Raw genomic sequence first — 27,062 nt, 5'->3', positions numbered from 1 at the left:
GGTCTCCTCAGATAACTTGATATGAGGTATAGAAATAAATCTGAAGCTTCAACTAAGTTTTTGAATAATAACATTACAACCAGATTTTAAAATGAGAGCTAATGATGATTTTAAAGAGTGGCAAGAAAGTAGAGTAAAAGCCTTAACAAATCACAAGTATATTCTGATTCTAAATCATTTTATAGGAACATTTCCAGATGTGGAATCCTATGGTTTGCAATAACAGAAAATTATTTTTTAGTCTACGAAATCTCTATGGAAACCTTTCTTGTTTAAACAAGCATTTCACAAATGTGTGGATCAAATAAACTTTAAGTGTTATTTTGCATTTATGTGAAATACACATAATTTATATTAGAATCATTTAACATCCTGCAGCAATATTAATGGGAATTCCATATTTGTCTGACAGGCAAATTTTGCTGTTACTTATCATTGGAATAATTCTTAATAAATTTTTAGACATATTTATATGAACTTTGTCTTCTACCACTTCCCAGAGAACAGCATCTCCCAAGTCATTCATTCATTCATTCATTCACTCAAATTTTCTTCCAAACTCGATCAGGTACAATTGAGAATTTTAAGTTTTATAGTGTTTTCTACTTGTACTTTAATGGGAATGGAGTATTATGCATTAAAAGGCTTAGAGTTAATGAATTTAAGTATTATAACCCTAGTTATCATACTCAGGAGTAAAATGTATGTAATATGTTATTGGAAATATGTATATGATATATAAATATCTACAACTAGTGTAAGAATTTTCTTTTGAAAGTTCAGAGCATTAATAAAATCAAGATCTTTATTTCCAAAAACTCAAAATCCGGAGGAAAATGCACATATTTCTTTAGACAAATGGTAATGTGATCTTCATATCCCCAGGGCAGTTGTGAAGATACATAATTTATATATTCAAAATGTCTGGTTCTGAAGACAACAAATAAGGGCAAAGTCTCTTTGGGGAGAAAAAAGAGGTTGGTGAGGAATTTAAACTGCATTCAGATCTTTCATTCAAGGGTATACTAGTAGAACAATAGGAAAGGACTTACAGGAAAATACTAGGATGATAAGAGGAAGCCTGAAAGGAAATGCTACTACATCAAGTTCATGAACATCATAAATAATATTGAAAATACTTAATATTACTATAGCCTGCTAGTGTTGCTCAGTGGTTGAGTGTCAACCAGGAGGTCAAGGTTCGATTCCCTGTGAGGGCACATGTCTGGGTTGGGGGCTTGATCCCCAGTAGGGGGCCCGCAGGAAGCAGCCAATGATTCTCTTGTTCCTGCAACCTGGGCTTGTGCCCTTGTCTGGAATCGAATCTTGGACCCTTCAGTCTGCAGGGCGATGCTCTATCCACTGAGCCAAACCAGCTAGGGCTCATCATGGATGTTTCTATCCCTCTCTCCCTCTCCTTTCCTCTCTGAAAGCAATACAAGTATATTTTTAAAAAAATTGAAGAACAAAACAAAGTTTACTACAGTAATTAGTAATTATTTCAGTGTAAAGGTTAGTGTTTACTTGAGCAGAACTGATCTCCGGGAAGCTGTTGTCCCAGAAGAGAGGCTGGCTCAGGCAGAGCCCCAGAGAAAACGGTCACAGTCTAGTGCCTATGCAATCACTTCTGGTCCAGAGCAAGACTTAGACCTGGGCCCTGATGCTGGGTAAGAGCCTTGTGCTTTTCCATCCACACATACTGGGCTGGCAGGATAGGACGGGAGCCAAAACCCTGCCTTGTTACACTGCTGTTGTGTCCTGATCCTGATCCTACTAAGAGGGGGCGCCTACCACTCACATAACTTAGAGCAGTGGTTCTCAACCTTCTGGCCCTTTAAATACAGTTCCTCATGTAGTGACCCAACCATAAAATTATTTTCGTTGCTATTTCATAACTGTAATGTTGTTACTGTTATGAATCGTCATGTAAATATCTGATATGCAGGATGGTCTTAGGCGACCCCTGTGAAAGGGTCATTCGACCGCCAAAGGGGTCGCGACCTACAGGTTGAGAACCGCTGACTTAGAGGCTCATGTGGCCTGAGGATCAGCAGGACCTCTTCTGGGCTGTGACATCGTTTCTCACTAGGTTTCTGGGTGTGTGCTTTCCTGGGCTAAGACACCAGCGATTGTTCAGCTCTAGGTTTATTATTTTCTTTGTTGTCAGGTACTAGAGGCTCACATGGTTATCTCATTTCCATACCTTATCTTAAGAAGTGCTTGGCCCATAGATGACAACTAATAAATTTGTTTCTCTTTCTAATAAAAGGTTGATTAGTGATGTGAATAGATAGAGTGTAGGGTGGACTTAAAAAGACCTTTATATTTATCAGTGTACTTCCCTTACCCTCGTACTGGGACATAGAGACTGTAACTTATTTTTATATTTTTACAACACTTAGAACCTTCTTTCTTATATGCAATATTATCAATAAATGATTGTTGAATAAATGCTCAATAAATATTTGTTGAATTGACTTTTAGGCCGGGTCTCCTTTCATAAAGATGAAATGAATTCATTTTATATATAGTCTTTTAAAATGGCGTTTGCCCTCAAATTCATATTCTGTCCTCAGAGGCAAAGTCCATGATCAATGTCTACAACGTGTTCATTTCTTTAGAATGGGAAGTGCAAGAGATTTAGAGAGATGTAGAAACCAAGAGAATTGGCAATCAAGTAACTCAGTTTCTTGTCATTTTCATTAAAAGGGGCAAAAGACCTTGGATGTTCATGAGACAGTGAAATTAATGGTGCATCCTAATTAAGCGAATGTTCATCCTCTTTTCTTGATTGCAGTGCCCTACAAAATACAAGGAGAAAACGATCAATTGCTTCATCCCTAGTCTCTCCATGAAAATAAACATCCCCCCTCCTTGTCAGTCTTTGTCTTGTGGTCTCATGCAGTCAGGGAGTTGGGGGTAAATAAGGTGAAAAACCACCACCATGTTTTCCCCACCATGGAGCTGATAGTCGGAGACATTGCTCTGAAATAGGTTGGCCTTCGAATTCGATTTGTATATGCATTTGAAGACATAATCAGTTGTACAAAAACGCATGCGGCCATATCAAAGCTACTCAACCAAAGCTTCCAGAATGCTTCTCTTACCCCTGCCTTTTTTGGGATCAAAGGGTGTAACGGGAACCCACCCAGACTTTCGATTTCCCATTTTGAATCTTCTACTTAGCCTGTGACTTTTGGGAAATGAATTAAGTTCTTTTAGGCTGTTATTTTATGTATGAAATGTTTATAACCAAATGATGCACTTGGTATTAAGGAAATCCATTTAAAGAAGCAGGCCTATAATAGCCTCTTAAAAATTCTATGCATCTTTCTCCTTAATAATTAGAAATTTGTATTCATGAACAAATTGGGCTTTGAATAAATGTGGATTTTGTTTTCCATCCTTAGGACATAAAATGACCAATATAAATTCCCCATATGTGTTCTATCTTTTGCAGTTTTTTAGATGCATGCAAAATTTTAATTTTATAAGAGCACATTATAGGATTTATAAACATCTTTAGATTGTATTCTTGTTTTTGTTTTTTTGTTTTTTTTTACAATCCAGGTAGTTATGATAACTGCCAATGGATGGTAATGTTGATATTTGTCTTTTAGGCTTTCCATTAAAAAAATAGCTTGCATGTCATACTCAATTATTGATGTATCTAAAAGAATGAAGAAGACTGATATGGCTTCAACCACTCCAGAAAATTGAACACTCCCAAATGGTTGAAGTTATACAGCTTTTCTCCTAATTATAGAAGCCATTTTTTAATGGAACGTGGATTTTTTTTTTTTGCAGGTTTTCGTCACTCTGCAGTGTCTTCATTTCTGCATTTATTTCATAATGTGTGTGGTTTCAGACATAAGTCAGGGTTTAATTAATCATCTTACTTTGAATGTTGATTCATTTAGAGATTTTAATGGATTACTACGTATGAAATACATTAGATGTTATGCTTACACTTAAAAGAACAAGGAACCAGGGTAATGCAAAGTGTGCTAAAATACCAACCACAGATGTGCACTGAGGTAATCCAGGAGAAGATCTGTTCCATGTAAAATTAAACTGTGTAATTTCTGGGAAAGTTCTAAGTACCAACCGAATTTATACCTAAGGTAAGAGCCAGCCAGGGGATAGAAAGCCCATGGCTCCTTTTTGAAGTCCATCAAATGGAACCATCTGATGCTCACATACTTAAATCTATAATAATAAAAGGGTAATATGCTAATTAGACCACATGTCCTTGCGGACTTCCTTTCTTCTGGAAAAAGCCACAGCGGGCAGGGGCCATGGCAGAGGCCCCCAGTGGCAGCAGTGGCAGGTGGGGGCCAGGGCCGAGGCCCTTGCACGAATTTCATGCATCACGCCTCTAGGTATCTAATAAATGTTCAGTATTAGAAACTGTTTTAAATCTAAGAAACCATAGGACACAAAATTATTTTTTTTACCCTGTATCTTATTTTTTCCTCTCCAAGTATTTTAAAGAACAACAACCTCCCATTTATTTGATATAAAATTTTAATCTGATCATATGTTTTGTAATCTACATCATCAAACAATTACATTTTTTGAATAGCAAATTAGGCAAAGAGGTTTAGGCAACACATGGAGGTCTTATATGAAAAGTGTGTTCTCTATGTTACACTGTTTGGTTGTATTTGTAGTGGGTGTAATTTAGGATATTCATCCTTCTTATGCTGATCTCAGATCCTCTAGCTAGACACAGTCTCCATAAAACACAGACATATACAGAAATCATCCTTTTGGTAAAATGAGATGACTGAAGAAAAATTTTTGCATTGTGACACCATTAGGGCTGGAATATAGCCTAAGGAGAGAAAGGAAAAAAAGTTATACAAAAATGTCCTTACTGAATGTCTCCCTCCCCAATTTTTTTCTTAATATATTTTTGTTGATTTCAGAGAGGAAGGGAGAGGGAGAGAGAGATAGAAATATCAATGAGGAGAGAGAATCATTGATTGCCTGCCTCCTGCATGCCCCACACTGGAGATTGAGCCCACAACCCAGGCATGTGTCCTGACCAGGAACCCCAGGAATCAAACTGTGACCTCCTGGTTCATAGGTCTATGCTCAACTACTAAGACAAGCAGGCTTGGCCACCCGCTCCCCTCCAATGGTGATGATAATAATAATGATGGTAGATATTTGCATGCATGGTTACCTTGCTGTTGTAATATGCCATTTAGCTATCTCCTGGGATTTTATAATACTGATTTCTAGAACAATGATTTTCTGAAATGAAGTCTATTCTAATCAATGGTATTTCAATATCTGATATTTAAGACCATCTTGTTTGCATTAGGTATATAAATTCATTGTTCCTATCCAAAATGGTCAGCTGGCGCTTGAAAACCAAGTTCATTCAATTTGCAAGATTTGTTCTTCTGTACTTGGTGCCTCATATGTAAGCACTAGCAAGAGCTGTTGGGCTCTTCCCACTGGCACACCAACCCAACTCTTCACATGACGGGTGTGCACAGGCTGGAGTGCTAAAGACTCGTGGAAACCAGAGAGTCTTATGAATTACAGGCCTCATCACCACATGCAAGTCACTGTTTTGGAGGCAACAGATTTGTAGAAGAACTTGAATCAGGATGCACACACGCCCAGCAGGTGTGGCCCAGTGATTGAGCATTGACCTATGAACCAGGAGGTTACAGTTCCATTCCCAGTCAGGGCACATGCCTGGGTTTGGGCTCTCTTCCCCAGTAGGGGGCGTGCCAGAGGCAGCCAATCAATTATTCTCTCTCATCATTGATGTTTCTCTCTCCCTCTCCTTTCCTCTCTGAAATCAATAAAAATATATTTAAAAATAAATGAATAAATGAAAAAGAGGCACACATTAATAGGATGTTGCTATAGCTTAAACTTACTTGGATATATGTAAATATCCAAGTAAGTTTAAGCTATAGCAACATTATATATATATATCCAGAAGTGAATGTATACATACACTTTGAATAATTATAAAGGCAGTGTTTATTAAAATACATTTCATTTTCTAAAATTGACCTGTCAGCTGTTAAAGTGTGTGTATACATTTTGGGGGGACACTGTATAGATTCTCATTTCTGGAACTGCAAGAATATTAACATTTTAGAACATGGCCAAGGTTCACCAAAAGCACAGACATAGGCTACTGCCAGACACGCTTTATTTTCAGAAAAGAATGAGAATTCCGTAAGAAATAAGGGAGACGTTTGTTTCACTATCCCTCTAGCGAGTAAGCAAGGACCCGCTGGACCTGTGTTTCGGTTTTGAATGTAGGAAAGGAAGGGCCTTAACACCCCCATGTCGCCTCTTGAAAGCCCCTGACTCCAATCCCCCCTTCCAAACGCTGGCTTTCCTGGGAAGGAGGAAAAGCAGCCCAGATCGCGATTTACCATCTCAGAGCAGATGAATGAATGAAGTGGGGGATGGGGCGGCGAGAGGCCACGCTGTTGCCTATTCAGCCGCAGGAAATAAGACGACTTACCAAGAACGCTTCCATCCGGGCCAAATGTCGATTCCCGCTATCATTCACTGCCTCAGTCTGTGCGAGAAATCAATTTCCACTCAACCTTCCCCTCCTCTCGCGGGGTCCAGAGGAAGACAGAACCGAGGGCAGAAGACTCCCGAGGTGCTCTTTATGCCCATCGTGGCTCCCAGGGTGAGCCCAGGGAGGGAGAGAGGGATGGTCCCCCAGGAGGGTGCGGGGTGGCCAGGGGGGCCCATTTCACAGCCCAAACACAAATCCCCCCACCGGGAGGATCAGCACCCTCAGTCCCACAAGCAATGCCGTAAGGGACGTAGGTTTCAAAGAGGAAAGGAAAGGAAGGTCCCCAATAGAGAGGGAGAGGGAGAGAGACACTTGGGATTTGGGCTTGGAGAAGGGATGGGGCCGTGGGGAGGGGAGGGGAGCAGGAATCAGGATCTTACCCGACCGAGCTGGCCAGCGAGCGTTCCTGCAGGCGGGGAGCGGGGATGCGAAAATGGCAAAAGAATGCGTCCTGCCGCCCAGCCGTTCCCAGCGCGCTCTCCCCCGGTGACCGTGCGGGAATCAGAGGGGGCGCGGGAGGCTCACCTCGCCGCCTGCCACCTGCTCCCCGGGGGACGGGCCCCAGCACCTCCAAAGCTCTCGCTTCTCAATCCATCTGGTGCTGAGGTTTCAGATGCGAGTCAATGGCTCTGAGTCTCGGGCTGCTGGGTTCGCTGTGAAATCAGGACCTCGGAGAGCTCCCGCCGCCGCCGCAGCCGGCAGCGCTGCAGCCCCTGCCCTTCTATCCACCGAGCGGGGGTCCCCTTCCCTGAGCCTTGGGCGCAGCGCCCCTGACTGCACTTGGCCTCAGCGGCATCTTCAGCCCTTCGACACCCCCCTCCCCCCAAATGCTGAGGATCTGGTCATGCTAAAGTGATCACAGTGGCTCATGTGGGGGGAGGTGGGGGAGAGTGGCCGTGCTGGGCTTCTATACTACGCTTCCCACAGTTGCTGGGTCTGGGAGGGTTCAAGGGAAATCCTAGGGAAATGTGCTGGTGGAAGACGATTAATCCTAATCATGAGGTTCCCGACGCAGGTAAATCTTAGAGCCCTGAGAGAGGGGAGCTCAGAGCAGGATTTCGGAGGCAGTGCCCTCTCGCATTCTCATTGGATCCTTCCCAGCAGCCTCAGTCACTCTTGCTGCTCTCTCTACCCAGATGCCTACAGCCTCGCTCACTAGTTCTCTCTCTAGCTCCTGTCTTCAGCACAGCTTTTGATTCCTCTTTCCTAGATTTCCCTGTATTCCAGCTCCTGTTCTCTGGGGTTGCAGGGCTTCTGTTTTTCTCCACTCTGTGGGGAGGTGGAGTCTGTGAATTTTCATTTTGGCTGCCTAAAGATCATCCCGTTAGAAGCCCCTTTCCACCACCACCGCTCCCCCCCCCAAAAAAAAACAAAACTACAAGGCACCTCCTCTACATTTTGCTCCCCTTCCTGGGGGTTCTTGGCTCTCCGGGTAACGGGTTTTGACTTGGTTACATGCCACTGGGAAGCGCTGATTATTTCAAAGTTCCACCAGCCTGCAGCTCGTCACCGTACCTTGCTTCGGGAGATCATGGAATGTCTGTGTGAATTCTGGAGATATTTGTTCTCCCTGTCATCGTGCTCCCGGCGATTTCCTCTGGTAAGTCCTCCTCTTTACGCATTATGAGAGACCTACTGCTGCTGTTATTTTTAATAAGCCATGTTTGTGTAAAGAAGTGCCCTCGTTAAACGCATTTTTGTGACTTTCAGAACTCAGAGATCTATGTGACCCTGTTTCCTTAACTGTGTTAGTTGCTGCTGTGCTAAGATACAGCCCTCGTAGCGAACCACCCCATCATCTTCTGCACTCTGTATTTATGTCGGCCCTCCCTCATTTATATTACAGGCTGTAGGAAACCCTAACCATCCCTCTCCACCTCCCATCAAGGCTCCTGGGCACACATTCTCATACCATTTGCAAGGTTACATTTTATGCGTATCTAAGAGTGAGCCTAAGAGAGACCTTCTGACAGTCGCAAGGTCTGGAAGAGATCACTGGTCCCCCTTCATCAGAAGGTTGTTCATGTCAGTATGTGTTCATTGCAGCCAGTTACCTGACTGGGGGCGGGGGGGGGGCGGCGTGCAAAGTGTGTGTCTGTGGGGTTTGCAGGGCACTGAAGTCTCTGCATGAGAAGGAGTGTGGGTTTTCAGTGCCTCATTGGTGTGTTCCTCACAACACCCCACATCACACATGGGTACGTTATTCCGGGCACTGTCTTCCCATCCGGCCGTCCTACTGGGGAGCACCTTTCCTATTCTGTGAATGCAGCCCCGGGGGATGGTTCATTGGACCCGGAGTGCTCATTTCAGAGGGAGAGCGCTGTGCAAAGAGCGCGTTGATGATCTTGGTTCTAAGACATTGAAAATCAGGGACAGACTTTACGTGAAAAATGTCATTGCCTCCCTCCACACTTGTTCCACCCCCAGGCTCATTTTTAAAACAAGTATGTTCATCATATGTCAACGCGTGTTTTTCTTTTCTTTTGTGGGCTTAGCTGACAGTTCTGACTATCATTAAATACCACCCCTGCATGCATCAGTACTTGCTGATGCACACTGTGGTTTCGGGGCTTTCTCTGACCACCCCCCTTAACCCCCCCCCCCCCCCATAAGAACAAGTTTCTGCAACATTTCTCTTCATTGGGGTGGATGGAGCTGAGAGCCTATTATTCAAGATTTTTTTCCCTTCTTCCTTTTCTTCCTTTTCCTATTAAAAAAAAAAATTCTCAGAAAGAACTATTCCCCTCTCACCAGTGGCTGAGGCGACGACCCAAGTCATGCTTTTTGAATGCGAAAGCCCTTTCAGCCCCCACACCTAAGTGCTCCAGCTGCAGCCCAGCCCATCCCCCAGGCTCTGGCTCCAAGGGCTTCCCCCCTGGGTTCCCCCAGCGAGCCGGGCTGGGACTGATCCGCACCCCGAGGCGCCCCCACCCGCCCCTAGTTTCCACCTTAATCTCTCTCCCGGTCTGGTTGCCCCGCCTGACAAGTGCCAGGGGCGTCTGTGACTTCAGTTGGAGAAACCAGGGTTGAGCCTAATTCACTACATCCAGCCTCCTCCTCGGAGCTCTGCTGTGATGCGCAGGGGTGGAGGGAGGGAGCCCCAACTTTCAGCGCAGCCAGACCTTCTCTTCTCCAGCTGGTCTTCCCCTTGGAAAGACTCAGGCGTCTGGGTTTAGGTGAGTGCGCTTGGCCAGATTGTAACCTGACTCTCAGGCTTGGGGAGGGGGGATGCGCATCGCAGAAGCTCCCGCAGCCTAAGATGCTTTATTTAACCAGACTAGCAACAGGCGACCCTGCCCGCGGGCTCTCCGCAGCTCCCGGAGTCGCCGGAGCCACCTGGGCGCGGGGAGTGCGGGGGACCAGGTGCCCGGGTGACCGGCTGGCCCTGGGCTCGGTGCGGGGTGTGGGAGGGACCCGTGCCGGGAGGGACTGTGCGCGGCACGGGGACCGCTGGCACAGTCTGTGCCCTCAGCCCTGCGGCGATCGGCGGCCGCCCGCTGTGGGCATCGGCAGCCCCGGAGCCAGGGGCGCACCAGGAGGGGGGTTGGGGTCAACCCGGCTGAATGCTCCCTTCCCAGCCTCCCTCCCCCGCACCGGAGCCAAATCCTCTTTGCTGGGCCGGAGGGCAGGCTTGGGGGCTGGAGCATCTCTTAACAACGCCTTCTGTGACCGTGTTAATTAATGAGTTAATTGTTAATGAGCTGCCCTAAGACTAATCCGTGAGGGCGCTCAGCCTCTGCCTGGCTGGTGGAACCCCAGTCGCCACCTGCCTCCCACGGGATCAGCTGGGTTTTGGGGGGGCTAAGTGACTTCTCAGGCTCCGGCTTCAAGTGTTGATGACCCCCTTCCCCCTCCTCCCCCCTCCTTTTCTCTAACAGGCAGGGACCTGCTGGGCGGTGGGATGGGGGAGTTGATTTCAACTTGCAGCTGGAGCTTGGGCTGTGAGGTTGAAGTTCAAGGCCAGGAGTGAGGGGTGGGAGGCATTGCATGCTGCCCGCTTTCCGGTTGGGCTTTTATGTGTATGTTTCCCCTCTTTTTTTGGGGGGGCGTGGGAGGCGGGGGCAGCTGGGACTGGCGCCCTCTCAGTGTCCAGCCCAGAGGGGGTGGCGCTCTCTGGCCGCTGGGCATCTCCAGTTCGGCATCCAAGCGGTGGCTCAGTTTCCAGCTCCGATGGCTGGCCTCCTGGTCGCCCAGAGTTGAAGCAGAGACCATTTTACTTTGCACCAACCAGGTCGAGAACACGGGGAGCCTTGTAGAGCAGGGACCACCTCCTAGCCGGAACCCTCCTGGGAAAAGCTGGGGGCTCTGCCTCTGGAGATGAGGTGCCTGGTTCCAGCCCTGTGAGCCGCCCACCGGAGGCTGGGGAAGAGGAGGTGGCCAGGGTTGCAAAGAGCCCTCCTAGTGCTTGTACATATTCTAGCCACTCCAGTGTCTGTAAGCCAAGAGGACAGCGCCAGGGTGTAGCGCGGGCACAGCTGGGAAGGAAGGCGGATGAGCCAGGGCTGGGGGACTTGTTCCTTGGTGTGGCTTATAGATGTGTCTGTCCTCATGCAGTGAAGCAGGTAAGGACCCGTTGCCTACATTTTTCTTGACAACCACAGAACCTGTGCCTGACCCATCCGGTGATCATTTTTTTTTCTCTGCTGTCTGTGTATTTTCAGATGGTTCTGCAGTGATGCATAACTTGGTGGTCGTATTCACATCCAGGAACTGTCTGAACTCCATGTACATGTTTCGCGTGCATGCAGTCATTTAAATGTTCAACACAGCATACATTGAGATATTTAAGCATGTTATGAAAATCGTAAACTGGGCCAAGGTGAGAGGAGAAAAAATGGGGAGGGGGTGGTGGTAGAGAGTTAGAGGGAGGGATGCCTAACCCCAATGAAGAATTGCAGGATGGAAGAACCGGAAGTGCCTGAAAACAGTGCTTGTTGTTAAGGTCACAGACCTTAATACATAAAGGATGCTTGGAGAACTATCAAGGGCCTCTGGAACTAGTACTTTAATTCTCACTACTTCATGGGAGTGAATATGTTATGTTATTATTTTTTTAATTTAAAAAATTCTGGAAGTGGGGTTGGTTGGGTTATCAAATAGGATGAGAAGAGTTTGTTTGCCCTGTGGCAATGTTATATCTGACCCCAGTGTAAACATCTTTGGGCTCAGGAATCCATTTGGAAACTGAAAAGTGAAATCTGAACAAATTTTTAAAATAATGCCAAATCTCCCATAAATAAAGCTTTTTTTAAATTCCAGGTTTTGTAGGTGTATCATTTCAGCAGCCAATTGATATCATATCCAAAAAGAAAGTCAATTACAATGACCAAACAAATTTTGAATGTTTTAGTAAGTTTTGCTATTATTATGGATATTGTTTTGTTACATTGTGCTTACACATTGAAGGATTCTGGAGTCCCCACACTCTGAAGCCAAAAATATTAATAAGACATAATCCTAGAATTATTCCTTTTACCTATAACACTTTCTATTCTTGAAGAAATTGTATTCTTTAAGAGTTTCTCTGGGAATATGTTTAGTGCTTACATTTATTGACATAGGTGCTTGATCAATAAATTTTCTGCTTATAAGGCTCACCGATAACATCTTGAGGAAATATGAAAGATAATTGCAACTTTGGGTCATAAAATTGCAAAGTTTTAGTGCTTTTTGTTTGTTAGTTTGACCCAAGAGGTAGTTTCTTCTTCCCTGGAGAAAGCAATTTATCAATGAAATCCAATTCCTCAATTCCTTTGCATTTAGCCTCTGGAATTGTATTATAGTGTGTGTGTGTGTGTGTGTGTGTGTGTGTGTGGGTGTGTCTATGTTTGTGTATCTCCATTTTTGGGTGGGTGGAGAAGGGACTTATTTTAAACCTACATCGCTTTAATCATGCTTTCCAAATGAAATGGACAAGATATTATATTTGATTGATTTCATTTACCACTTAACCAGATAACATGTGACTCCTTCTCATGAGATATTTTCTTTTAATAAACTCAACTCTATAATGGCAATGTACATTTTTATAAAATACAGGATATCTTGATTTCTTTATGCAAAATTATTGGTATAATACAGCTAAGTAACTGAAACCTAAGTTGGAAGAAACCATTGGAACTCTTATTGAAGAGTGTGTGTGTAAGCACGTGTGTGTGTATTATGTACACACAAGCAAATTAGCCTTACTCCTAGGCATGTATGTTCTGTGAATAAAAATGGAATCTCTTTTCAGAAGATTGCCCTGTATGTTTCTCTCTGCAAGTGCAAAGAACTCAACTGGTAGGACTTCAAAATTTTGATGGTCCAACTTCCTATATTTCCTGTTATTTTTTTCCATATTATCTCTAGAATGATCAGTTACTGACTAGAATAAGTGTCTAAAATTTTAGTAATTTAGAAAATTGGATATTGGTATTAAAAGTTCAGACACAAACATAAATGTAATACCAATCTGTGCAAGTTTAGCACAAATTTATCTTTTATTTAAAAACGTCTCCAAAGTATTTGGATATGATGATGACTTATGATTACTGAGGTACTCTTTGAAGATTGTTAACATTTTTCTCTTTGCTTCCTAGTAGTGGGTTATTATGAGAAGTAGAGTGAGATGGACCTGGGATCCCTCCCCCAAGTTCATTTCTAGTTCTATCTCATTAATGTGCTCCTATTGAGGGTTCTTGGCCACTTTTCATTTACTGTCCTCATTTCCCACCTGGGGGGAAAACAAAATCTACTCTATAAATATTCTTGTAGATAAAAATGACATGAGATGAAGATGCTTTTAAAAGGCAATCATTATGAAAACAAAACATATTCTGAAAAAGATATCATTTTCGTTTGATTTATTTTTGTCTTTTTGGGTAAAATTCTCTTTCTACGCAAGAGATAATGTTGACTCAACTTTTTTAAAATTAAATATTAGTAATCCAATATTCTTTATCTGCGATGTCATGGTATCTAATGAATTTAAATAATATTTCTTTTGTTTGGATATTGCGTAGCTGAAGACTAATATGCTCCTCAAGGCACATTAGTTCTTATTTACATTATATTTACCTTGTCTTGAATGGATTTCTGGGAGAAGAGTTACTCTTACAGAGATCGTTGCTCTGGCTTGACTTCTCAGTGTCATTGAGTAAAAGGAAAGTCTGGTTTCTTAGCAAATTTATATTGTTAACCCGATGATCTCTACCAGTTCAATTGAAAACAAGATAAACATATTCTTATGTAACAACTTTCAAAATGGTTGAACTAAAAAAAAAGACCAGGAATTCCAAACATCTTTTACAAAGTATATTCAGCTTCCCAGAGTTAATTAGGTGACATCTGGCATCATTGTTGTTTTAATTTAGCAACTACTTGGGTAATTTCATTGAGATATTTAGGAGTGTAATTTTGACCTGCTTCCCCACATATTACTAGATGCTTTTATGATTACAGTGTTTATATTTCATAAGTTCCAAAGGAGAACAAAACCCCCAAGTAATTTGTGTATGAATATTATTGGTTGCTAATGGATAATCTTGATTCTTAAGAGAAAAGGGATAGTTTAATAGTGTGTATTCTCTTCTAGAGTCTAGAAATGATTCCTGAAGATGAAATTTCATCATGAACACTAATGGCCTTTCTACTGAAAAAGCATCTGGAAGTTCTGGCCTAACTTTTTTTTTTTTTTTCGTGGTGATATCAAATAACCACTCTAACCATTTATACTGGTCATCAAATATCCTCATCAATAACATTTTTGGGTTTTTATCACTATCATCTCAAGGCATATTTGATGAGTCATGAAGAATATTTATATCCAATTACTCATGTTCAGGCTTATCCGGTTACAATGTCTCCAAAGATAATTAGTTCATAAGCTATGAATCCATACTCCTATGGTTAATGTTTGAAATAATGTGTTTGTACAAACAGCTCTGAGGTATTTCTCAATTTTGTATTCATGCTAACAAGTCATGAATAACTAGCTGATACTCTAATAATGGAAATAAACCCAGTGATGATTTTCTAACCTATTTCCCCCAAGATTGAAAGATATGACTAATATATTTTTAATGAACTGAGTGGATTATTACAATTTTATCATGAAATACTTTTGTTGATTTTTAAAATGTTTATTTTCAAATAAGAAAGTATAAATTCAGATGTGGAAAAATGACATGCAATCTAATAAGTTAAGGAATCTTACAGATTCTCATTCTATAGTCATTGCTAAATTCATAATTTCTTTACATTTTTAATTTTTATTAAGTTTAGAGTTAACAGTGCAATTTATCCTCAAAGTGACCTATTTTGGCTTATGATTAATTTTAGGAATATTTGTTTTTTATTCCTAAACCCTAATTTATTGAGATGTGGATGCCTTTAAAAGCACCCAAAGCATAACACATCTTCTTTAATAGCTAATAAAGCAGCTACCATCTTATAGTTCCAGAAAATTAAATCTATAAAATACAAATTTATTGATTAAATTAATACATATGTTAATGTTACCTTCAAATGCATTGTAGCTCTCTGCTTTATAAGAATTATTGTCTCATAATGGTGTGTTTCATTTCCATTCCATTATGGATTTATTGTGAAAGAAGGCTTAATAGATAGACTTATTCTTCTTGATGTCTGTGACTATAAGCCAATCTCCTCAGGATTGAGCTGTTTTTTATGAACTTTTCTGGAGTCTTGCATTTCGTTAATTTTAAAAGCTATCTCCAGACAATTGCACTATTAAAAAACAATCTAGCCTTGGTAAGACTTGAGCTGAGTCAACATGCATTTGAGATTTTCAGTGTCAAATAGTGGCTAGCATGTAAACACACTGCTACTCTATAGATTCATTCAATACCCACTTTCACAACCGAAAATCATTTTTTTAAAAAAATATGTCAAGTGAGTTTTTTTCTTTGCTTAATCCCTCTACCTTTTTCACCAGCCCCCCACCCCCCCTCTCCTATGACAACTGTCAGTCTGTTTTCTCTCTCTCTCTCTGAGTCTGTTTCTATTTTGTTAGTTTATTTTGTTCTGAGATCCCAGATATGAGTGAAGTCAGCACAATACAATCTACAGATGATGTATTATAGAATTATACACCTATATAATTTTATTAGCCATTGTCACCCCAATAAATTCAATAAAAAATAAAATAAAGTGTATCAAGTGATAACCACAAATATAGGCCAGTTTGGGGAAAATGATTCTGTCAAATTAAAGAATAAATTGAAACTCTGAACCGTGGCTTCACTCAAGGATCATATTACACACATGTTTGCAGGATGCTTATAATGAATGGGTGCTTTACAGTTCATAATATCTTTGATATGCCTGTTTTTTAAGATTCAAGTTTTTGTTACTGCTGTTAGATATGCAATTTAGTACTGTGAGCAGAAGCCCCTTCTGTTGTAGTTAAAGTAGATATAGAAGAAAAGGTAATCCTGTCAGGGAGTTCCTGGGGTTCAAACATATTTAAGTGGCTTTCATGTCTTTAGTGAGGCCATATTTCTGATGGTTTGAAACATCAGCCCTGTAAATCTATGGATAGAGATGGTGGAAAAGTCTTTTTCAGGAGTGAATACCTCTTAAAAAAATACTAAACACAATATAAATTTTTAGAAGACAATTGCTAAAGGTTGAATAAATCATGCTCTAAAGTTGTAAAAAATGTGTTTTAAGGTAATTAACCCATATATTTCTCAACCTTTTCTTTTATAACACCAACCATATTAACATAGACGAAGTCTACCTTACTTAACACATTGATATCGAATGCCTCTACCTAAGTTTACAGTAATAGACTTTCTGATTATTCCTTTAGACCTGTCACTAATATACAATGACAGAGTTACCGTACATTTTATAAATGTGATAAGTCATACTTTTTAAGATTATACATTGGAATAATATGGAAGAATATTAAGGTTTCCAAAATAGAATAAAAAGAACTTGCCAGTTATCAATGAACTAAGCAACAAGTGGAAACTATATTTTTTTGTTCCCAATGACTAATTTTACTCTGAATGAAGTTGTTAAAAAACAACAACAACAATTTGTGAATTTTAAATTCAGAATTTTCTTGAATAAGCAATTAAGATGGAAGCTGAGTTTTCTAGATTTGTAAGATATACTCTTTTTTACTTATAGGAAGTTTCTACCTGTCTTTCACAATCGCCCCAACTCAGCACTTTCATTCTTCAAATGGGAACTAAGAGAATGGCATTCAGTTGACTCTGGGAATTGAACCTTAAAGTTAAGAGCAAAGAAAAAGAGGATTCTGAGCAATTTCTAAAGGGACAGTCTACATGCTTTTAAAAATTCATCTTAAGCCCAGCCAGTGTGGCACACTGGTTGAATGTTGACCTATGAATCAGGAGGTCAAGGTTCAATTCCTGGTCAGGGCACATGCCCGGGTTGCAGGCTCCAGCCCCAGTGTGGGGCGTGCAGGAGGCCACCAATCAATGCTTCTCTTTCATCATTGATGTTTCTATCTCTTCCTCTCTGTTTCTTTCTGAAATCAATCAAAAATATTTTAAGAAAATTCATCTTAAAACATTTTTTTAAAAACAAAACAAAACACTAAGGCACTTGTTTTAAGCATCTTTCTCACCTTTGGGCTCTTAGGTCAAGTATTTACAACCCACCTCTCCAGCACACACACATTTTTGCAATACATCACTCCTTATTTGAGTCCTTTTAGAGCCAAGTCAGATTATTGACATTTTCAAGGTAGAGCTGTCTCTCTACTTGGGCTAACACAAATTATGTTTGACTAGCAACAGAACTATGCGGAAATATAACTTGGAGCATCCAAGTTTCCTCTTAGAGGGAACTGTATCGAGTTTTCATTTGTGCCTTCCACCCATCCGTAAAATGCAGACATGCGAACACATCTCTCGTTTAACCAATTTGAAAGACAAAATGACAAATTGTGATCCTACAGAGATCGGCCAACGTGAATATGAAAGATCACTCAGGTCTCTTCTTTTTAAAACGCATCCTTGACAGCTGTTATTTAAGGAAATCATGTCTTACTTAGAGTAAGAATCAGCAGCTCCAATATAAACTGTGGTTATTAACTATTAAAATATTTGTTTCTCATCAATATGGAGTCAGTAGAATAAACAAAAGTTTAATCTATCTTTAATGATTCTTTCATCACAAAAATGATAAACATTTGACATCCTTTACTATCTTTCAGATACAGATTTTCAGATGTCTAAGCTGAAAGTGGAAATTTAATTGCTCAGGATTTGAAACTACACAATTAGTAACTATTGACTGAGAATTTATCTATTACCAAAGTTTGGTCTCCGATAAGTCCTATAATGCCGATTCTCATAATTATTGTTTAGAAGGTAATTTCTGACAAGTTCAGACAACATGATTTTTTAAAAATGTGTACGTGATATGCTGGGAATAGCTGATGTTAAATAGTCTCTATATGTCAGACATGGTAATGTCCCATTTATTCTTTCTTATAATATCCTTCAAAATCTGGCTGGTTCTTTTTATATAAAAACACTCAAGAATGCACATTAGGTTTATCCTGCAGGTGTATTTTCCTTTTGAAATGTAGTTCTTGATAATTTAAGTTCTGTGTTACTTTTTGAGTTTTGAAGACTGCTTGGGTTATGTTAGAAGTTAAAGTAATATTGACAAGAGTGGCCCTTGAAAATATCAAATGTTTTCAGAATTGTGTGTTCGATAAAGAATGGGGAAGTTGGGTGCTTATTGTTAAAAAGTTTAGAGGGGCTGGAATATATTACTGACACCGGTCAATGCAAGACTAACTAACATGTGAAAACCTGGGCCCTTCCAGCATCTCTAGCAACTGGGAAAGATGTTCTAGGCATCATTGCTAAAGAGTCTTCCTCTAGTTAGAAGCACGCAGTGTTCCGCCATCTTCCTTAGGAGGTGGTGCAGGGGCCTTGGAGAGGGGCAGGTGGAGACTTACCTCCGTGACCTTGGGTTGGCTTGCTTGTGGTGGATCACCTCCTTTTGTTGTTTTTAGTTCCTGTGGGTTAATATCTACCTCGAGTCCTTTTGAATGTGGTAGCATGCAAATGATTAAAATAACTGTAGACTGGATGGGTTTCCATTCATGAATCTTCTAGCGTTTCTCAGTATGTTACGATCACCCTCTTTAACACCTCTGTTGGTTTGACCCAATTATGAAGGACTTGCTGGCAGGTAGTATGTTTCAGTAAGCCTGTGACCTGCTAATGGTTAACACACTCTTGTGTACACAGTCGCTAGGGAACATGCACTGAGTTGAAGTCCTTTTCTCTAAATGTTATGTGCTGTTTCATTTTATCTGCTTACCCCAGCAACAGATTATCATTCTATTAATCTGTTAGTAATGCGTTACTTTTGTACTTTCTCACTGTCCTTCCTTTTTTTTTTTTTTAAAAAAAAAAAGAGAACTGAGCTGCCTTGTTTTAAATTACATTCTACAGGTTAAGACTGGCCTTAGAAGTGAAGCTCTCGAGTCATTTAGCTGCTAAACCTGTATTCCAGAAGGCCTTTCTGGTTATTTATTTTAGCTGATCAGGCAATACCGAGCCTCTGAATTACAGCTTTAAGTGGTTTCCATCTTAATGAGGGTTTCTTATTCCTCTGAGGAGGATATACTGCGGAGGGAACTAATCTCAGGCTTGATCCTGCCAATACAATCTTGTCCTACCAATAAAGAGGAAGTTAAGTGCTACTACCTAATGGCAGAACTGATTAGGAAAAATTAAGAGAAGGGGAGCTCCATTCCTCAGTTCTGTCCCTCACATCGGGGAAATTGCTCTTAAAAATCTCCAAACTTAGCTGGTTTGGCTCAGTGGATAGAGCGTTGGCCCATGGACTGAAGGATCCCGGGTTCTATTCTGGTCAAAGGCATGTACCTCGGTTGCAGGCTCAATCCCCGGCCCTGGTTGGGGGTGCAAGATGCAGGAAGCAACCAATTGATAAGTCTCTCTCTAATCACTGTTTCTCTCTCTCTCTTCCCCTCCTTTCCACTCTCTCTAAAATTAAATGGAAAAAATTCTCAATTGAAGATTAATTTTAAAAAAAGGGGGGGGGGGCGGGTAGCCAAACTCAGAGTCACCTGGGTTCTCTTTACCATTTATTTTTTTTTAAATATATTTTATTGATTTTTTTACAGAGAGGAAGGGAGAGAGATAGAGAGTTAGAAACATCGATGAGAGAGAAACATCGATCAGCTGCCTCCTGCACATCTCCTACTGGGGATATGCCCGCAACCCAGGTACATGCCCTTGACCGGAATCGAACCTGGGACCTTTCAGTTTGCAGGCCGACGCTCCGTCCACTGAGCCAAACCGGTTTTGGCCTCTTTACCATTTAAATACAAACAAACTATCACAGTGTTTCAACTTATGGGGTCATATCACAAAATACCTTGGTAAGGTTCAAATCGTACTTATTTCCAGTTCATAAGTGGTCAGAGACTGTAGCATAAAGTTCAGATGCAGGATGTTTTGCATAGTATGTTTAGATTACAAGATCTAATTTTAAAGTAAAATATGAGGAATGCTTCAAAAAACTTATTTGTAACTATGACTACCTTTGACTACCAAAATAGTGAAACAAAAGACATTTTAAAATAAATATGAAAATAATTTGCATACAGGAATGGAATGGAAATAGTATTAACAGACTTGAATGTTAGACTCAAAACCATAAAAATCCTGGATGAAAACATAGGCAGGACGTTTCTCAGAGCAATATTTTTTTCTGATATATCACGTTGGGCAAGGGAAAACAATATGGAGTTTCCTCAAAAAATTAAACATGGAACTGCTGTATGACCCAGCGCTTCCACTTCTGGGAACATATTCAGAAAAACCCGAAACACTAATTCGAAAGAATAAATGCACCCCTATGTTCACGGCAGTGTTATTTACAGCCAAGGTTTGGAGGCAACCCAAGTGCCCATCAGTAAATAAGTGGATAAAAAAGCTGTGGTACATTTCACACTGGAAACGGACATGGCCATTAACATCAGGAAATCTTCCCAGCGTGGATGGCCCAGAAGAACATGATGCTAAGTGAAACAAGTCAGTCAGAGGAAGACAAGTACCATATGAGTTCTCTCATATGTGGAATCTTATGAACAACAACAAAAAAGGCAAACAAAATAGAAATAGACTCATAGATACAGAGAAAAGACTCACAGCTGTCAGAGGGGAGTTGGATAGGGGCAGAGGGAAAAAGGTGAAGGGATTAAGCAAAAACAACAACCACCAACCTCATAGACACAGACAAGCTTATGGTGATTACCAGTTGGAAAGGAAGGTAGGGGCAGGTAAAAGAGTGTAAAGGTAGGATCAGTGGAAACAGAGATGACTTGCTGTGGTGAATACACAGCACACTATGCGAATGATGTATTGCAGAATTGCACACCTGACACCTATGTAATTTTGCTAACAAATGTTGCCCCAATAAATTCAATAAAAAAATAAATAAGTGAATAAATAAATAAATAGAACACACACACACACACACACACACCACCACCACCACCAACAAAACCATAAAGATAAACCTAATGTTAACACCTTTAGGTAGTTTCCCCAAACGTATTTTAAGAAAAATCACTCCATCTTCCTATATGTTAAGATGAGGGAATGAGGACCCCGAAACCTCTTCAGCACATTTGGTGAAGGAAAGAATTAAAACAGTGGTTCTGGGTAATTATGTATGGAAAAATGGCGGAATTTAGTCTAGGCCTGCCGTTCCCCACTTTTTCTGTAATGCTCTGTGTCTTACAAACTCATGTGCTTGAGCAGAGTTGTGTTCAATTTAATGATTTAAACTCAAGGAGTTAGGTGTATAATTATGATTTTGCACCAGTAGGAAACATGCTTTGAAACATTCCTAACGTCTCGACCACATACGAGGCCCTATTCTTGCTGCTTCACGTAGGAAAATATAACATTTTTTTGTCACAGTGATTAAATGGTGCGAGTTTGAATATATTTGATCAGCAGAATAAAAATGTGTGCTTAACAAAGATAGGAAATATTTGTTAGTCACAGGGGGATTATACTGTTCGTTTATGCATAATAATAATAATAATTCTTAGTTTATGAATGTAAGCGAAATGCATTGATATTACGAAAAATGCCATAGCTCCCACATAAGAAAAATACTATGTAAAAATATCTATTTGCTCCATCAGAATTGGAAATTATGAGTTGAGTCATTTGACAGTGCTCCATTTAGACAAATAATTGATAGGGACCCAGCACCTCCCAACCCCTATTTCAAAATGTTTCTATTATGTGATTTTATTTTTTTTATGATAAATAATTTTTAAAATGTATTCACTTGGAAGGCTTCCTAAGTTATTTACAACGATGGCATTCTTCAGTGACCACAGTGAAATAGCTCATGTGCTTGGGGCAACTTATATTGTGTGTGGGTATTAGCCCTTTCAATTGTGTGGTGGGTAAGACTGCGGATATCATGACCTTGGCCGTTCACATTGTATTTCTGTCTTGGCATTCTTTATAGTTGCAAAATTATTGCTGTATACGTCTCATCAATAAATAGTTTAGGATTAAATTATGAATTATAGGGCTATAACTAGAAAGCAAATTAAAGCCATCAATTGCCTTATCCAAACACCAGAGAAATATGACAGCTATAATTAAAATATTTACCTAATACTGGGCATTCTGATTGCTTTCTAAAGAGATTTTGCTGACTAGGAATCTTTTACAACCCAAACTTTCTCATTAGTAGAATTTACAAACTGCTCAGTTCTGTGTGCTATAAATAATAATGTTGGAAAAATTGGTGAAGAGAGAAAGTAGACCTGAATTCAGATTATTTGTAGGATTTTTTGTGTGTGGTGTCTAGATGTTGCATCAGCTGCTTCATGTAAAGTTGCTTTGCTCTGCCACCCTGGGATCACGCCTCTTGTTACTTTATTTTTGAATGTTCCTAAAATTAATGTATATGGTTTCACAGTTTACATATAATCTGTATTGTCTTAGGTACTGTGTGTATGTGAACTTTGTAGGTATGCCTACTTATCTCATGCATAATACATAGAGGCACAGTGAAATCTTTTAAAGATCCTAAACATAATTTAACTATGATTCTGTTTAAATAATCAGAAAGGTTTGTTTCTAATAGGATAATGGGAAAAATAGCTGAGCCAACACACACCTCTACTCTCCCCCCTCCACACACCCACCCATTCCTTTTTTTATCTATATAGAGAGATAGACAGATAGACACACACATATATAAACATATATAAACATTTATTTATTCATTCCTAAACCCATAGTTTTAGTCCATCCAATTTCATCCATGTTACGAAAATAACTACCTAAATATCTTTAATTCATTTGCAAGAATTGTCCTAACATAACTAAATAATCAAGTACACTTAGCATTAAAATTTATAACAAATTATAATATAATTAAACATTCATTATTTATAAAGTGCTCAACGTTATAAAACATTTATAAGCAGAAAAAATAATAAAAGAATTGTGAGTCCGGACTTTTCCTTGTGGCTTTGTAGGGCTTCACCATCTACTGAAGACACCGGCATGAGGAGGCCCTTGTGACTTGTGCCTTCCTTCCCAACACACTCAAAGGGACACGGGTGTGACAGGGACACAGCTGTGACAGATCACAGTCATTTGAGTTTCCTCGGGTCACTTTTGCAATGGTCCAGTTTAAAGCAATGCTATTAGATTTTTTTTTTTTTTAAATGCATCAGCCTCCTCCACAGCTTCATGCTGGAAAGCACGCTGTGGGCGCTCACTGACGGCCTGTGTGTTTTGTCTAGGTGTTGAGGGCAAGCTAAGAGGATGAAGGCGCCAAGTGCCCAGAGGAAGCATGATATGGCGCAGCGGAGCCGGTGCTGAAGTGCTCTCTCTGATGGCTCTATGGGAGTGGATAGCCCTGAGTCTGCATTGCTGGGTGTTCGCCGTTGCTGCCGTCTCCGACCAGCATGCCACAAGCCCCTTCGACTGGCTCCTGTATGACAAGGGACCCTTCCATCGCTCACAGGAATACACTGATTTTGTGGACCGAAGCCGGCAGGGATTTAGCACAAGATACAAGATATACAGGTACTGGGGGGCCAAGGGCAGGCCGGTGCAGAGCTCTCTGCCTGGGAGGCTGTGTGTGAATGGGTTTCTCTAAGGGAGAGTTTCCGAGGGGAGCGGGTTGTCATCAGGAGGGTTCTTATTTACCATTCACCTCTGTGATGTTTTTGTGTTATTTAAACATACACGGAGTGGCCGGATGACTATGACCACCCCATCAGTACCTCATTGACACTTCCAACAATACTGAATATTGAACACTTCCTAAGGAAATGCGCTCAAGGTTTTATTATTATTATTATTTACATAACTAATTCACTTCATTGTACCGATGGGGTGGTTGTAATCATCTGGCCACTCAGTGTATTTCTCATCGACGGAACGTATTCCAGGAAAACGTGATAACGGTGACCCCTTGTGGGTCCCTTTCAGATCCTAGAATCCTTCTGTGCCTTCAGGTCAATGCCAGTGAACTTGGAGGCTGAGTTCATCATCGTAAACACTGTTCAGTGAATTTTCTTCAATGGTGTTTTCCTTTCTACTTATGCTACGCTGTGTGGTTACATTTCTGAGCTTCAGTGGAAATGATGTCTTGTACTAGTCATTGAGAAGTTGAGTCCATTCATACTATGGCAATGGCGGAAATGTCCATGGAATAGAAGGAAAAAGATAAACAGGACATGATAGCAAAGGCTGAGAAAGAAGAAGGGATTGAGATGTATGGCCTATAGCTTTTACTGCTCTTTGGTGTTTAACTCTATAAATAGTTACACAAAAGAAGCTGTATGTGAATTCCAACAGACTTCCTGCCCCCGAGCCCAGTGAACCCATTAAATATAGGATACGCAAGTGCGCCTGAGTCTATGCCATAGAGAATGTTTTATGAAAGTTTTGATTGGTTCATTTCTTCGAGATAGAAGCTTACGATTCCCAGTGATTTGTTGAACATTCATAGAGAAGCAAAACTTAGCTTTGCATTTGTGTGTCTATATGTAAATATGTGATATATATGTTTTATTTTATGTTGTATCTGTGCACCAGAGGGCACTGTGCTTCTGGTCTGTATGTGGTCTTTATAGCCTGGGAAATGTATAAATTCTATCAGCAATGCCTACTAGTATTTACCAAACAGACTGAAGGTACTGAACTAGTTCTATGAAACATCACAGAATTACTGTGTGTGTGTGTGTGTGTGTGTGTGTGTGTGTGTGTGTGTGTGGTTAGAAATTCCTAGTCCAGGCAGCCAGAGCATGGTCACAAGTCTACAAAAAAGACTTACTCTATTTTTAAAGGTAAAATGACAAATATTAAAGATGTTCTGAAATGCAATCAGTATAATATGATTCCAGTTGTATTCCTTTTCATGTGTGTGTTGGTTAAGCCTGCTTTCCTTCACAGATTGTGTGAAATGACTTGAGTTGAAGGTGGTGAGAATGCCTTCTATGTCAGCATTCTGCAGGAGGGTTTTAACAGTCTGTCAGTCAGACTGGTGCACGCTTGTCTCCACAATCTATTGACATCTCCCTCGGGAGGCCGGAGGTGTCTTGTGTGTGGTTGTTGGAGGTTGGCTCATCCGTTGATTGGTTGTGAGTTGCAAACAAGGGTTGGCATGTTTTAGAGGTTCTAGGCTGAATGAATGAGAGGCACCAAAATTGTTTGGATTGCCACAGTGAAAGGTAATGGAAAACAACACCTTGGGGTTGGTTTTCAAGGCTTGTATATTCCATTTAGAATTCATGGGACTCTATTCCTAACGACCTTCATTAGTCCTATACTTCTCAACTTTCTGATATCTTTATCTTTGTCGCTTGAATAAGCATGTATGGAAGTTATCTGTTTGTAAACCATGGAATATGATGCCCTTGTCCCCTGCTTGGACCAGACCATAACTTCTATGTGACCTTTGAAACATTGCCTAATGATGCTATCTATGATCATTGGTGGTTGGCATGGAATGAGCAATGTAATATATTCATGAAGATTCCTTTTGCCTTGCCACAGTGAGATATTTCGTTTGTCTAACTAGTATTTCCCTAAATTTCAGAGAGTTCTCTTCACCTCTCCCTCCAATATAATGGATCTGAGTCCTTCTGGAGAAGTTAACTTTATTTTTGACATATCAGGACCATCTCAACAACAAGGATTAGAATAGCTTTCTGGTTTCTTTGCTGTTTCATATCTGTGTTCAGAAATAATTATCAGAGACTTTATTGTTCACAAATGTCCAACCTCAAATATGGAATTTGTGATTAATACACAGAGATGGAAAAATCTATATTTTCCCATTTTAATCTCTAGCTTTATCATTTTGAAAGACCACATAATTTCAAAAAGTGATCGGCAAAATTCTACCAGTGCATTTTATTACTGCCATAAGCTACTTCATGCAGGATATGTTGACATAGTTTCTGAAAGGCAGTGGTTATGAATGTAAAACATATTAAGCCTTTTAAGATAATGATGCCAAATATCTTTCAGTTGTCTTTCTTCATCTAGCTCCTTCTCCAGAATCATATTGTACTTTTTACTGCAGATATAGAACAGCAAGATCATAACAACTAAACATAGCAAGATCATGGTCAGAACTTAAAGAAAAAGAAATATTCTTTTCACAAGATGCATTTTGTCGACTAAGAAGGCTTATCTTTGTATTTTTATTTTATTTTATTTTATTTTATTTTATTTTATTTTATTTTATTTTATTTCCATGTCTATTTATTTTGTCTGATCTCACTTAAATATCACAAAAGTCTTCATGTCAATATCTTTGTATTTTTAAATTAATGAGTGTTATGAAGTACTTTTTAAATTTTGGTCTGAAACTACATTATGACTCAAGAGGTGATTATTTTATGAGTAGGGTCATTGAATTGGAGAATCTACAGTGAGCTTGCTAACACGAAACTGGGTTTTTTGGTTAAATATTAAAAGTTGGGTTTTCAGCTGTCTTTCTCTCTTGGCTAAAGATTGAAAGTAGGACCTAAGCACAGGCGTTTTAAGTGCGTGTTCTCACTTTTAGAAAATAGACTAAGCCTGAAGAAATTATGTCTGCTCTGAAGGCTAGAACAGGAGCACACGGGGCCCTAAATAAATTGAAACCTTGTGATTGTAGTTACCATATTCTAGAAACACCCTTAGGCAGTATGCTCACCAGCAAATGCATAATCTCTTACAGGCCTTGGGAATCCTCATCCTTTTCATAACTCGCAGGAGCTCTGGATGAGGGATTCACTTTTAGTAACTCCAACTTACAATGATCTCGAACCATGGACAAGAGTTCTAAAGTCAGAGGGTGGTGAATTGTGTTCCCATAAGAGAAACATTTTACATGTGCAATTACTCACTTACGATAATACAAAATAATAAAAAGCTTGACCCTTGAGTTCTAACATTTTTTTGCTTAACCACGAGTGCAA

General features: G+C 40.3%; 1 protein-coding gene and 1 long non-coding RNA gene across 5 annotated transcripts in view; one reads left to right on the top strand and one right to left on the bottom strand.

The window, feature by feature from the left end:
- Window positions 1-3,561: 3,561 nt before the first annotated feature.
- LOC308535481 lies at window positions 3,562-7,484 on the bottom strand. Of its 2 annotated transcripts, XR_013997271.1 has the most exons (4): window positions 7,094-7,484; window positions 6,949-6,974; window positions 6,506-6,562; window positions 3,562-4,837 (listed from the first exon to the last, which is right to left on the bottom strand). It is a non-coding gene; the product is annotated as an uncharacterized lncRNA (long non-coding RNA). The 2 variants fall into 2 exon arrangements; XR_013997272.1 differs by lacking the exon at window positions 7,094-7,484 and having other exon boundaries at window positions 3,563-4,837; window positions 6,949-7,059.
- BRINP3 (BMP/retinoic acid inducible neural specific 3) overlaps window positions 7,308-27,062 on the top strand; it is a 162,879-nt gene continuing 143,124 nt past the window's right edge. The window contains exons 1-2 of one of the 3 annotated variants that reach the window (XM_081114390.1): window positions 7,308-8,168; window positions 23,385-23,670. In XM_081114390.1, coding sequence (XP_080970516.1) covers window positions 23,435-23,670 — 236 coding nt within the window. In that variant the 5' untranslated portion in view covers window positions 7,308-8,168; window positions 23,385-23,434. Of the gene's footprint in view, window positions 8,169-23,384; window positions 23,671-27,062 lie in introns of those variants that run through there. The other 2 variants (XM_081114392.1, XM_081114391.1) reach the window with 2 other exon arrangements.

Source organism: Myotis nattereri, assembly GCF_964212035.1.
Source record: "Myotis nattereri genome assembly, chromosome: 20".
Classification (NCBI taxonomy): domain Eukaryota; kingdom Metazoa; phylum Chordata; class Mammalia; order Chiroptera; family Vespertilionidae; genus Myotis; species Myotis nattereri.
The sequence above is the reverse complement of the archived record's forward strand: the minus strand, read 5'-3'. Positions and strand labels throughout refer to the sequence as shown.